Here is a 14,738-nt window from a genome sequence, read left to right on the forward strand (position 1 = left end):
CCTTGGTAAATACCTCGGTGCCGGGGACAGACCAACGGCAACGTCTGGAATTGGTAATGACAATCCTGTACCACAATTTTGAGGTACTCCTGGTGAAGAGGGTAAATAGGGACATGCAGGTGAGCATCCTTGATGTCCAGTGATACCATGAAATTCTCCAGGCTTGCAATAATCGCCCTGAGCGATTCCATTTTGAACTTGAACCTTCGTATATAAGTGTTCAAGGCTTTCAATTTTAGAATGGGTCTCACCGAACCGTCTGGTTTCGGTACCACAACATTTTGGAATAGTAACCCCGGCCTTGTTGAAGGAGGGGTACCTTGATTTCACCTGCTGGAAGTACAGCTTGTGAATTGCCGCCAGTACTACCTTTCTCCGAGGGCAGCAGGCAAGGCTGATGTGAGGTAACGGCGAGGGGGAGTCGCCTCGAACTCCAGCCTTTATCCCTGTGATACTATTTGCAGAACCTAGGGATCCACCTGTGGGCAAGCCCACTGGTCCCTGAAGTTCCCGAGACACGCCCCTACCGCACCTGTCTCCACCTGTGGAGCCTCAACGTCATGCGGTGGACTCAGAGGAAGCGGGGGAAGATTTTTGATCCTGGGAACTGGCTGCTGGTGCAGCTTTTTCCTTCTTCCCTGGTCTCTGTGCAGAAAGGAAGCGCCTTTGACCCGCTTGCTTTTCTGAAGCCGAAAGGACTGTACCTGAAAATACAGTGCTTTCTTAGGCTGTGAAAAAACCTGAGGTAAAATTTTTTCTTCCCAGCTGTTGCTGTGGATACGAGGTCCCAGAGACCATCCCCAAACAATTCCTCACCGTTATAAGGCAGAATCTCCATGTGCCTTTTATAGGCAGCATCACCTGTCCACTGCCGGGTTTCTAATACCCTCCTGGCAGAATGGACATTGCATTAATTCTGGATGCCAGCCGGCAAATATCCCTCTGTGCATCCTTTATATCTAAGACGACGTCTTTAATATGCTCTATGTTAGCAAACTATTATCCCTGTCTTAGAGTATTAATATTATCTGACTGTGTATCAGACCACGCTGCAGCAGCACTATTTATGCTGAGGCAATTGCAGGTCTCAGTATATAACCTGAGTGTGTATATACAGACTTCAGGATAGCCTCCTGCTTTTTACCAGCAGGCTCCTTCAAGGTGGCCGTATCCTAAGACGGCAGTGCCACCTTTTTTGACAAACGTGTGAGCGCCTTATCCACCCTAAGGGATATCTCCCAACGTGACCTATCCTCTGGCGGGAAAGGGTACGCCATCAGTAACTTTTTAGAAATTACCAGTTTCTTATCGGGGGAACCCACGCTACTTTACACACTTCATTCATTCATCTGATGGGGGAACAAAACACTGGCTGCTTTTTCTCCCCAAAAATAAAACCCCTTTTATGTGGTACTTGGGTTCATGTCAGAAATGCTTAACACATTTTTCATTGCAGAGATCATGTAACGGATGTTCCTAGTGGATTGTGTATATGTCTCAACCTCGTCGACCCTGGAGTCAGACTCCGTGTCGACATCTGTGTCTGCCATCTGAGGTAACAGGCGCTTTTTTGAGCCCGATGGCCTTTGAGACGCCTGGGCAGGCGCGGGCTGAGAAGCCAGCTGTCCCACAGCTGTTTTACGTCATCCAGCCTTCTATGTAAGGAGTTGACATTGTCGGTTAATACCTCCCACCTATCAATCCACTCTGGTGTCGGCCCCACAGGGGGCGACATCCCATTTATCGGCCTCTGCTCCACCTCCACGTAACCTTCCTCATCCCACATGTCGACACAGCCGTACCGACACACAGCACACACACAGGGAATGCTCTGACTGAGGACAGGACCCCACAAAGTCCTTTGGGGAGACAGAGAGAGAGTATGCCAGCACACACCAGAGCGCTATATATATACAGGGATAACCTTATAGAAGTGTTTTTTCCCTTATAGCTGCTGTTTTATTAATACTGCGCCTAATTAGTGCCCCCCTCTCTTTTTTAACCCTTTAAGTCCTTTGGGGAGACAGAGAGAGAGTATGCCAGCACACACCAGAGCGCTATATAATGCAGGGATTAACACTATAATTGAGTGATTTTTCCCCCAATAGCTGCTTGTATAAACAATATTGCGCCTAAATTTAGTGCCCCCCCCTCTCTTTTTAACCCCTTGAGCCTGAAAACTACAGGGGAGAGCCTGGGGAGCTGTCTTCCAGCTGCACTGTGAAGAGAAAATGGCGCCAGTATGCTGAGGGAGATAGCTCCGCCCCTTTTTTGCGGACTTTTCTCCCGCTTTTTTATGGATTCTGGCAGGGGTATTTATCACATATATAGCCTCTGGGGCTATATATTGTGATGATTTTGCCAGGCAAGGTGTTTATATTGCTGCTCAGGGCGCCCCCCCCAGCGCCCTGCACCCATCAGTGACCGGAGTGTGAGGTGTGCATGAGGAGCAATGGCGCACAGCTGCAGTGCTGTGCGCTACCTTGGTGAAGACTGAAGTCTTCTGCCGCCGATTTTCCGGAACACTTCTTGCTTCTGGCTCTGTAAGGGGGCCGGCGGCGCGGCTCCGGGACCGAACATCAATGGCCGGTTCCATGCGGTCGATCCCTCTGGAGCCAATGGTGTCCAGTAGCCTAAGAAGCCCAAGCTACCACCAGTTAGGTAGGTTCGCTTCTTCTCCCCTTAGTCCCTCGCTGCAGTGAGTCTGTTGCCAGCAGATCTCACTGCAAAATAAAAAACCTAAAATATACTTTCTTTCTAGGAGCTCAGGAGAGCCCCTAGTGTGCATCCAGCTCAGCCGGGCACAAGATTCTAACTGAGGTCTGGAGGAGCCAGTGCACACCAGGTAGTCCTAAAGCTTTCTTTAGTTGTGCCCAGTCTCCTGCGGAGCCGCTAATCCCCATGGTCCTTACGGAGTACCAGCATCCACTTAGGACGTCAGAGAAAAATTGTAAAATAAAAATCAATACAAATAAAAATTTGAAGAACTGATTTAGAAATTTGGCAATAATTTAATAGCTGAAGATCACATAATACAGTGAAATCTGTCTTTTTTTTATTTCTTTTTTTACTGCTCGGGTATATATACATAGCTTACCCGGAATATACAGGGAACATCCTTTGGGTTGGCATGAATGACATCAGACTCTAAGACAGAAGTAACTGAGAAATGACGATCCCTGGGGAGACAATGAAACACTATAGTCATTTCCATGCAACATCAAAGTGAAATGACACCAGGGTTCTGCTGTGAGAACACGTACCTCATATCAATGGCCTGTATAATAGCTGCATTACTCGGGGGGCTGGCATCGTACACAAGGATCTTGAAGTCGCTTATAATCACATAGGCTCGCTGCCAGCCCTTCTTCACTCCAGCTGGCTTGGGGACCTGAGGGCATATTTAAGTACAGCTGACACAACATCCAAAAATACTACTTTCAAGAGAGAATTTGTTTAAAATGACTGAAAGCTAATAATGCACATATACAGCAAGTATACCTACACAAACAAAAACACCATGAAACAACACATGTAATAACATATGTAAGATTATGTAGTTTCTTTTCTCTGCTACAATGGCCTTCTGAAATATTTACTCAGTTTAGGCAGGGCCTTTTCAACAATGGGGCAGATGGAGCTCCAGATCCAGGATTCCACACAAAAATAGGCCCATTGTCATGATAGCATAATGATGACCATCCCCCAGTTGGCAACATGGTCAATCATAAATCATAAGTATTAAAATTGTATCTCTATTTTCCCTCATAAAATTATACAATTTTTAGATTTATTAGAGATGAGCGGGTTCGGTTTCTCTGAATCCGAACCCGCCAGAACTTCATGTTTTTTTTCACGAGTCCGAGCGACTCGGATCTTCCCGCCTTGCTCGGTTAACCCGAGCGCGCCCGAACGTCATCATGACGCTGTCGGATTCTCGCGAGGCTCGGATTCTATCGCGAGACTCGGATTCTATATAAGGAGCCGCGCGTCGCCGCCATTTTCACACGTGCATTGAGATTGATAGGGAGAGGACGTGGCTGGCGTCCTCTCCGTTTAGACACTTGATTTACTAATTTTGGGGAGCATTAGGAGTACTCAGTAGTGTACAGTGCAGAGTTTTGCTGATAGTGACCAGTGACCACCACTTTTATTTATAATCCGTTCTCTGCCTGAAAAAAGCGATACACAGCACACAGTGACTCAGTCACATACATACCATATCTGTGTGCACTGCTCAGGCTCAGGCCAGTGTGCTGCATCATCTATATATATTATATATCTGTCTGACTGCTCAGCTCACACAGCTTATAATTGTGGGGGAGACTGGGGAGCACTACTGCAGTGCCAGTTATAGGTTATAGCAGGAGCCAGGAGTACATAATATTATATTAAAATTAAACAGTGCACACTTTTGCTGCAGGAGTGCCACTGCCAGTGTGACTAGTGAACAGTAACCTGACCACCAGTATATAATATTAGTAGTATACTATCTCTTTATCAACCAGTCTATATTAGCAGCAGACACAGTACAGTGCGGTAGTTCACGGCTGTGGCTACCTCTGTGTCAGCACTCGGCAGCCCGTCCATAATTGTATATACCAGTGACCTAACCGTGGTTTTTTTTTCTTTCTTTATACATACATACTAGTTACGAGTATACTATCTCTTTATCAACCAGTCTATATATTAGCAGCAGACACAGTACAGTGCGGTAGTTCACGGCTGTGGCTACCTCTGTGTCGGCACTCGGCAGCCCGTCCATAATTGTATATACCAGTGACCTAACCGTGGTTTTTTTTTCTTTCTTTATACATACATACTAGTTACGAGTATACTATCTCTTTATCAACCAGTCTATATATTAGCAGCAGACACAGTACAGTGCGGTAGTTCACGGCTGTGGCTACCTCTGTGTCGGCACTCGGCAGCCCGTCCATAATTGTATATACCAGTGACCTAACCGTGGTTTTTTTTTCTTTCTTTATACATACATACTAGTTACGAGTATACTATCTCTTTATCAACCAGTCTATATATTAGCAGCAGACACAGTACAGTGCGGTAGTTCACGGCTGTGGCTACCTCTGTGTCGGCACTCGGCAGCCCGTCCATAATTGTATATACCAGTGACCTAACCGTGGTTTTTTTTTCTTTCTTTATACATACATACTAGTTACGAGTATACTATCTCTTTATCAACCAGTCTATATATTAGCAGCAGACACAGTACAGTGCGGTAGTTCACGGCTGTGGCTACCTCTGTGTCGGCACTCGGCAGCCCGTCCATAATTGTATATACCAGTGACCTAACCGTGGTTTTTTTTTCTTTCTTTATACATACATACTAGTTACGAGTATACTATCTCTTTATCAACCAGTCTATATATTAGCAGCAGACACAGTACAGTGCGGTAGTTCACGGCTGTGGCTACCTCTGTGTCGGCACTCGGCAGCCCGTCCATAATTGTATATACCAGTGACCTAACCGTGGTTTTTTTTTCTTTCTTTATACATACATACTAGTTACGAGTATACTATCTCTTTATCAACCAGTCTATATATTAGCAGCAGACACAGTACAGTGCGGTAGTTCACGGCTGTGGCTACCTCTGTGTCGGCACTCGGCAGCCCGTCCATAATTGTATATACCAGTGACCTAACCGTGGTTTTTTTTTCTTTCTTTATACATACATACTAGTTACGAGTATACTATCTCTTTATCAACCAGTCTATATATTAGCAGCAGACACAGTACAGTGCGGTAGTTCACGGCTGTGGCTACCTCTGTGTCGGCACTCGGCAGCCCGTCCATAATTGTATATACCACCTAACCGTGGTTTTTTTTTCTTTCTTTATACATACATACTAGTTACGAGTATACTATCTCTTTATCAACCAGTCTATATATTAGCAGCAGACACAGTACAGTGCGGTAGTTCACGGCTGTGGCTACCTCTGTGTCGGCACTCGGCAGCCCGTCCATAATTGTATATACCAGTGACCTAACCGTGGTTTTTTTTTCTTTCTTTATACATACATACTAGTTACGAGTATACTATCTCTTTATCAACCAGTCTATATATTAGCAGCAGACACAGTACAGTGCGGTAGTTCACGGCTGTGGCTACCTCTGTGTCGGCACTCGGCAGCCCGTCCATAATTGTATACTAGTATCCAATCCATCCATCTCCATTGTTTACCTGAGGTGCCTTTTAGTTGTGCCTATTAAAATATGGAGAACAAAAATGTTGAGGTTCCAAAATTAGGGAAAGATCAAGATCCACTTCCACCTCGTGCTGAAGCTGCTGCCACTAGTCATGGCCGAGACGATGAAATGCCAGCAACGTCGTCTGCCAAGGCCGATGCCCAATGGCATAGTACAGAGCATGTCAAAACCAAAACACCAAATATCAGTAAAAAAAGGACTCCAAAACCTAAAATAAAATTGTCGGAGGAGAAGCGTAAACTTGCCAATATGCTATTTACCACACGGAGTGGCAAGGAACGGCTGAGGCCCTGGCCTATGTTCATGGCTAGTGGTTCAGCTTCACATGAGGATGGAAGCACTCAGCCTCTCGCTAGAAAACTGAAAAGACTCAAGCTGGCAAAAGCACCGCAAAGAACTGTGCGTTCTTTGAAATCCCAAATCCACAAGGAGAGTCCAATTGTGTCGGTTGCGATGCCTGACCTTCCCAACACTGGACGTGAAGAGCATGCGCCTTCCACCATTTGCACGCCCCCTGCAAGTGCTGGAAGGAGCACCCGCAGTCCAGTTCCCGATAGTCAGATTGAAGATGTCAGTGTTGAAGTACACCAGGATGAGGAGGATATGGGTGTTGCTGGCGCTGGGGAGGAAATTGACAAGGAGGATTCTGATGGTGAGGTGGTTTGTTTAAGTCAGGCACCCGGGGAGACACCTGTTGTCCGTGGGAGGAATATGGCCGTTGACATGCCAGGTGAAAATACCAAAAAAATCAGCTCTTCGGTGTGGAGGTATTTCACCAGTAATGCGGACAACAGGTGTCAAGCCGTGTGTTCCCTTTGTCAAGCTGTAATAAGTAGGGGTAAGGACGTTAACCACCTCGGAACATCCTCCCTTATACGTCACCTGCAGCGCATTCATAATAAGTCAGTGACAAGTTCAAAAACTTTGGGTGACAGCGGAAGCAGTCCACTGACCAGTAAATCCCTTCCTCTTGTAACCAAGCTCACGCAAACCACCCCACCAACTCCCTCAGTGTCAATTTCCTCCTTCCCCAGGAATGCCAATAGTCCTGCAGGCCATGTCACTGGCAAGTCTGACGAGTCCTCTCCTGCCTGGGATTCCTTCGATGCATCCTTGCGTGTAACGCCTACTGCTGCTGGCGCTGCTGTTGTTGCCGCTGGGAGTCGATGGTCATCCCAGAGGGGAAGTCGTAAGCCCACTTGTACTACTTCCAGTAAGCAATTGACTGTTCAACAGTCCTTTGCGAGGAAGATGAAATATCACAGCAGTCATCCTACTGCAAAGCGGATAACTGAGTCCTTGACAACTATGTTGGTGTTAGACGTGCGTCCGGTATCCGCCGTTAGTTCACAGGGAACTAGACAATTTATTGAGGCAGTGTGCCCCCGTTACCAAATACCATCTAGGTTCCACTTCTCTAGGCAGGCGATACCGAGAATGTACACGGACGTCAGAAAAAGACTCACCAGTCTCCTAAAAAATGCAGTTGTACCCAATGTCCACTTAACCACGGACATGTGGACAAGTGGAGCAGGGCAGGGTCAGGACTATATGACTGTGACAGCCCACTGGGTAGATGTATGGACTCCCGCCGCAAGAACAGCAGCGGCGGCACCAGTAGCAGCATCTCGCAAACGCCAACTCTTTCCTAGGCAGGCTACGCTTTGTATCACCGCTTTCCAGAATACGCACACAGCTGAAAACCTCTTACGGCAACTGAGGAAGATCATCGCGGAATGGCTTACCCCAATTGGACTCTCCTGTGGATTTGTGGCATCGGACAACGCCAGCAATATTGTGTGTGCATTAAATATGGGCAAATTCCAGCACGTCCCATGTTTTGCACATACCTTGAATTTGGTGGTGCAGAATTTTTTAAAAAACGACAGGGGCGTGCAAGAGATGCTGTCGGTGGCCAGAAAAATTGCGGGACACTTTCGGCGTACAGGCACCACGTACAGAAGACTGGAGCACCACCAAAAACTACTGAACCTGCCCTGCCATCATCTGAAGCAAGAAGTGGTAACGAGGTGGAATTCAACCCTCTATATGCTTCAGAGGTTGGAGGAGCAGCAAAAGGCCATTCAAGCCTATACAATTGAGCACGATATAGGAGATGGAATGCACCTGTCTCAAGTGCAGTGGAGAATGATTTCAACGTTGTGCAAGGTTCTGATGCCCTTTGAACTTGCCACACGTGAAGTCAGTTCAGACACTGCCAGCCTGAGTCAGGTCATTCCCCTCATCAGGCTTTTGCAGAAGAAGCTGGAGGCATTGAAGAAGGAGCTAAAAGGGAGCGATTCCGCTAGGCATGTGGGACTTGTGGATGCAGCCCTTAATTCGCTTAACAAGGATTCACGGGTGGTCAATCTGTTGAAATCAGAGCACTACATTTTGGCCACCGTGCTCGATCCTAGATTTAAAGCCTACCTTGGATCTCTCTTTCCGGCAGACACAGGTCTGCTGTGGTTGAAAGACCTGCTGGTGACAAAATTGTCAAGGCAAGCGGAACGCGACCTGTCAACATCTCCTCCTTCACATTCTCCCGCAACTGGGGGTGCGAGGAAAAGGCTCAGAATTCCGAGCCCACCCGCTGGCGGTGATGCAGGGCAGTCTGGAGCGACTGCTGATGCTGACATCTGGTCCGGACTGAAGGACCTGACAACGATTACGGACATGTCGTCTACTGTCACTGCATATGATTCTCTCAACATTGATAGAATGGTGGAGGATTATATGAGTGACCGCATCCAAGTAGGCACGTCACACAGTCCGTACTTATACTGGCAGGAAAAAGAGGCAATTTGGAGGCCCTTGCACAAACTGGCTTTATTCTACCTAAGTTGCCCTCCCACAAGTGTGTACTCCGAAAGAGTGTTTAGTGCCGCCGCTCACCTTGTCAGCAATCGGCGTACGAGGTTACATCCAGAAAATGTGGAGAAGATGATGTTCATTAAAATGAATTATAATCAATTCCTCCGCGGAGACATTGACCAGCAGCAATTGCCTCCACAAAGTACACAGGGAGCTGAGATGGTGGATTCCAGTGGGGACGAATTGATAATCTGTGAGGAGGGGGATGTACACGGTGATATATCGGAGGGTGAAGATGAGGTGGACATCTTGCCTCTGTAGAGCCAGTTTGTGCAAGGAGAGATTAATTGCTTCTTTTTTGGGGGGGGTCCAAACCAACCCGTCATATCAGTCACAGTCGTGTGGCAGACCCTGTCACTGAAATGATGGGTTGGTTAAAGTGTGCATGTCCTGTTTTGTTTATACAACATAAGGGTGGGTGGGAGGGCCCAAGGATAATTCCATCTTGCACCTCTTTTTTCTTTTCTTTTTCTTTGCATCATGTGCTGATTGGGGAGGGTTTTTTGGAAGGGACATCCTGCGTGACACTGCAGTGCCACTCCTAGATGGGCCCGGTGTTTGTGTCGGCCACTAGGGTCGCTAATCTTACTCACACAGCTACCTCATTGCGCCTCTTTTTTTCTTTGCGTCATGTGCTGTTTGGGGAGGGTTTTTTGGAAGGGACATCCTGCGTGACACTGCAGTGCCACTCCTAGATGTGCCCGGTGTTTGTGTCGGCCACTAGGGTCGCTAATCTTACTCACACAGCTACCTCATTGCGCCTCTTTTTTTCTTTGCGTCATGTGCTGTTTGGGGAGCGTTTTTTGGAAGGGACATCCTGCGTGACACTGCAGTGCCACTCCTAGATGGGCCCGGTGTTTGTGTCGGCCACTAGGGTCGCTAATCTTACTCACACAGTCAGCTACCTCATTGCGCCTCTTTTTTTCTTTGCGTCATGTGCTGTTTGGGGAGGGTTTTTTGGAAGGGCCATCCTGCGTGACACTGCAGTGCCACTCCTAGATGGGCCCGGTGTTTGTGTCGGCCACTAGGGTCGCTAATCTTACTCACACAGTCAGCTACCTCATTGCGCCTCTTTTTTTCTTTGCGTCATGTGCTGTTTGGGGAGGGTTTTTTGGAAGGGCCATCCTGCGTGACACTGCAGTGCCACTCCTAGATGGGCCCGGTGTTTGTGTCGGCCACTAGGGTCGCTAATCTTACTCACACAGCTACCTCATTGCGCCTCTTTTTTTCTTTGCGTCATGTGCTGTTTGGGGAGGGTTTTTTGGAAGGGACATCCTGCGTGACACTGCAGTGCCACTCCTAGATGGGCCCGGTGTTTGTGTCGGCCACTAGGGTCGCTTATCTTACTCACACAGCGACCTCGGTGCAAATTTTAGGACTAAAAATAATATTGTGAGGTGTGAGGTATTCAGAATAGACTGAAAATGAGTGTAAATTATGGTTTTTGAGGTTAATAATACTTTGGGATCAAAATGACCCCCAAATTCTATGATTTAAGCTGTTTTTTAGTGTTTTTGGAAAAAAACACCCGAATCCAAAACACACCCGAATCCGACAAAAATAATTCGGTGAGGTTTTGCCAAAACGCGTTCGAACCCAAAACACGGCCGCGGAACCGAACCCAAAACCAAAACCCGAAAAATTTCAGGCGCTCATCTCTAAGATTTATACATATTTAGGGATGCTTTGGGACTGATAGTGTATGGGATGTACACACCCACATAGCTCTGGCCACTCCCACACAGAACTCGCCACACTCACACAGCATTGGTCACACCTCCTCGCCTTCTAACAATAGGCCCTTGAACATTTTCAGCCCCAGACCCATGTGGCCCTCAATATTTTAAGAGTTATACATATCAGTGAATAGGAGTTAATTGTTTAATTAATAAAACTGGAAAATATATATTCCTCACAGCAATTTTGTTCCTTAGGGGGAGATGTACTAAGCAGTGAAAAGAGTAGAGAAGTGAGCCAGTGGAGAAGTTGTCCATGACAACCAATCAGCTGCTCTGTATAATTTTATGGTATGCAAATTATAAATGTTACTTCGATGCTGATTGGTTGCCATGGGCAACCTTTCCACTGGCTCACTTCTCCACTCTTTTCACTGCTTAGTACATATCCCCCTTAGTTCCCTGACCTCCAGTGGTATTACACAACATGCAGGCTCAGAGTACTTGCACAGCAACCACTGTAGTACAAGTACCAAGCTTGGCTGCCCATCTGCATCTAAGTGGGGGGATATAATGCACTGACCAGTATAAGGTAAAACCTATAAAGATATTGTACACATTCACTTCAAGTTTGTTATGATAGATTTTTCTTTTCTATGTCAATGGCCAGATAACGTGTATGTCAGTCATCACTGACATGAAAGTGACTGGTGGCTCTCCTTTGAATTGTCCATACCCTTCCTCTCTTCTCCAAACAATCATGGTTACACTAAGGCCCTCATTCCGAGTTGATCGCTCGCTAGCTGCTTTTAGCAGCAGTGCAAACGCTAAGCCGCCACCCTCTGGGAGTGTATCTTAGCAGAAGTGCGAACGAAAGGTTAGCAGTTCTGCTATAAAATATTTTCATGCAGTTTCAGAGTAGCTCCAGACCTACTCCTAGCTTGCGATCACTGCAGACTATTTAGTTCCTGTTTTGACGTCACAAACACGCCCTGCGTCCGTCCAGCCACTCCCCCGTTTCCCCAGGCACGCCTGCGTTTTTATCCGTCACGCCTGCGTTTTTCAGCACACTCCCCAAAAACGCTTAGTTACCACCCAGAAACACCAACTTCCAGTCAATCACTCAACGATCAGCAGTGCAACTGAAAAGAGTCGCTAGACCTTGTGTAAAACTGCATAGTTTTGTGTGAAATTACGTTGTGCGTGCGCACTGCGGCCCATACGCATGAGCAGAAAAGCCGATTTTTTTTTTGCCTGATCGCTCTGCTGCGAACAACGGCAGCTAGCGATCTACTCGGAATGAGGGCCTAAATCCGTTAAGAGCGCTCCAAAGTTTAATTCCTCTTTCCAATAAACTCTGGATTATGTTTCCACTTTATAACTAAAATGCATTAGAATTAATAATACGTCATCACTGGAGATAATGAACCAACCGATAAGTAGCCTTCTAGAGCTGTGCCGCTGCCACTGACTGGGTCCACTCCAAGAATCTTCTTATAATGACTAGGAGGGGATGGACAGATATTGGCACCCTCACAGCAGTGCACATGGCAGACGTAGTCACACACTACAGAAAAAGAAGATCTCGTTATTTCTCTGCTATTCCATAAGAAGGCAGCAACAGACCGTAAGAGACCCTCACCTTCACAGCACACTCCTTGCCGTGCCAGTCCAACCATAACAGACGTGCAGCGCATACATTTTGTTGGTGATATAAAGTTTTTCACCTTGAATGTGTGTGTCTTGGGCTGTTACAACAAATGCAAAGAGGAAATAAATGAATCTGGAAATATTATTTCAAAATAAAACAAAAATTTATTTTCAAAGATAGTAAGACCGCTTGTTACCAGTATGGCTGGGACTACACAGCCATGTACTTGACTCTGCACAAACAGCAGAGCCATAAACCTGGTTCTAAGAGATGTTCAGCTCTATATTTGGAACACAGAAGACAGGGGGTAGTAGTACCAGTTAGTTAAGGTGGTGTGCCACTAATTCAGAGTCTTTATAACTCTATTTCAAATTGTTGTAGTAATGGATAAATACTCCCAGTCACATTCCTTTTAAAACAAGGTGAAATTGCAAGTTGTTCTTTGCATACAAGGAAACAGAACAGGTCCTGGTATCGGAATAGTCTGCTACAGAACAAAATCAATGGCACAACATGAATTTCAAACACTGTAATTCTAGCAAGAAAATATCTGGAAAATAACAAAAGGTACACTGGGCTAAGCTAGGATTTCTGGTGGATATATAACGGTAACAACCAATGCAATTGTTGTGATATATCTACCTTGTCGGACACCTCTTCTATGACTCCTGCAGACCTCCTGTTGGCTTTATTTTTAACAGACTGGACAGAGAAAGAGTTCAATTCAATATTAGACAGTGTATTGTGTATATTACAGTATAAAAGAGTGCATGAATACTTAGCTTAGTTATGTCGTTAACAGTGATTAAATTATAGAGAATAACACAACCTTAAAGGCGTAACAAAGGGATGTTCACTTAAAGTCAACATGGTACCAACAGTATAAAAATGGCTCCAACCATTTTAAATCTGTATCAGAAATGATTAAATACTTAACGGTCAATACAGAGATGTACATACAATGTTAGTAAGTTACTCAAATGTAAATGTAGTGTGCTGACCACCCATTTTCATGTATCTGTGTTTTACTTTTTATTAAAATAGAATTATAGTATTTTTCTCCTTTTCCATCTCTTTTTGCTGTTGCCATGTTTATGGAAATTTATATGAGGATATTGCTGTAAAGGCTGGAGGAGACATTTTGTCACATGTATCAAAGGGATGATTGTTCTACTGGTTGGATGACACTCCCTACTGGAGTCATTATATGAAGCAGACTTATGGACGAGGACATTTTCCAGCTTCATCAGATAAGGAATGTGACCATACCTTACATTTTCCTTCAGTATACTATATCTCATATACAGCTCACATGGGAGGCATAACCTAATTTGCATTTCTGAATTTGTGATATCTGCCAGGATTATAAAAATATCTAGGATATGTGGCAACAGCCTCCCCTGGGTGTTCATGGAGATTATGCCTGTCGTTGTCCACCTCTGAGGCCTTGCCCTTGCCCCATGTGCATTACTGGGACACAGCATGGATATTGTAGTCCATACTTGGATTACAAACTACCAAAGATCCAACATGTCCCATATGCTTGTTTTTCTAGCTATGCTATCCAACTAACAAGATCAAAGGATTTTTCTTCCAAAGAACAAGAGAAACTTGATACACAGATGGCCTGATCATGAGGTGGGAGTTAACCAAAAAGAGCAAGCAATTTTACATCTGCAACACACCATGCTGCAATATAAGTGGTATAGATATATTTCTTGTTTTTCCATGCAGGGTAAATATTGTCTGCTTTTGCATGTAACCCATAAATACTGTGCAGCTTTATATGTACAAATCTAAATCTCTCTACACATTTTAAATCTGCCGTGCTAAATGGATCCCCAGTATCCTCTAGGACGTAAGAGAAATCATGTTGCACTGCATGTAGGGAGGTAGGAGAACCATTCCATGTTCGAACAGAGACAGCTTGCCTCACATTAATGCATGTCAGATCCTGATTGCTAGTGGACTATCATACTAATCAATGGGAGAGAATGACTAATACCAGCACTAGACGAGTGTATGCCTACTAATTCTCTAACTGACTGATTACGAACATTGTAGTTTTTATAAAAACACATTATTGGTTGCTAACTAATCAAGTTCTAATTAGATTGTTTTATGGATTGATTTTATGTATATGTTTTATGGCCATATACCTTTTGTGCATGTATAAATAAATATATATTAACTAAATTGATTAATTGGACTAAACAGTGCTTCCTGACAAACTTCGGTTTACTCTTAACATTTTTTCCTGTTCTGAAGCCAACCCGTATTTCGGTGCATCTGTGCATTCGCCTTCTGG

The 14,738-nt window shown here is 45.3% G+C and overlaps 1 protein-coding gene across 2 annotated transcripts in view; it reads right to left on the reverse strand.

Moving 5' to 3' along the window:
* The window catches only part of CDC42BPG (CDC42 binding protein kinase gamma), a 388,481-nt gene that overhangs the window by 97,137 nt on the left and 276,606 nt on the right, over positions 1-14,738 (reverse strand). For both annotated transcript variants that reach the window (XM_063944811.1, XM_063944812.1), the window contains exons 23-27: positions 13,073-13,132; positions 12,422-12,527; positions 12,213-12,346; positions 3,264-3,391; positions 3,098-3,179 (exon numbers count right to left, since the gene is read on the reverse strand). In XM_063944811.1, the coding sequence (XP_063800881.1) occupies positions 3,098-3,179; positions 3,264-3,391; positions 12,213-12,346; positions 12,422-12,527; positions 13,073-13,132 (510 nt within the window). The remainder of the gene's footprint in view (positions 1-3,097; positions 3,180-3,263; positions 3,392-12,212; positions 12,347-12,421; positions 12,528-13,072; positions 13,133-14,738) is intronic.

Source organism: Pseudophryne corroboree, chromosome 11 (assembly GCF_028390025.1).
Source record: "Pseudophryne corroboree isolate aPseCor3 chromosome 11, aPseCor3.hap2, whole genome shotgun sequence".
Classification (NCBI taxonomy): domain Eukaryota; kingdom Metazoa; phylum Chordata; class Amphibia; order Anura; family Myobatrachidae; genus Pseudophryne; species Pseudophryne corroboree.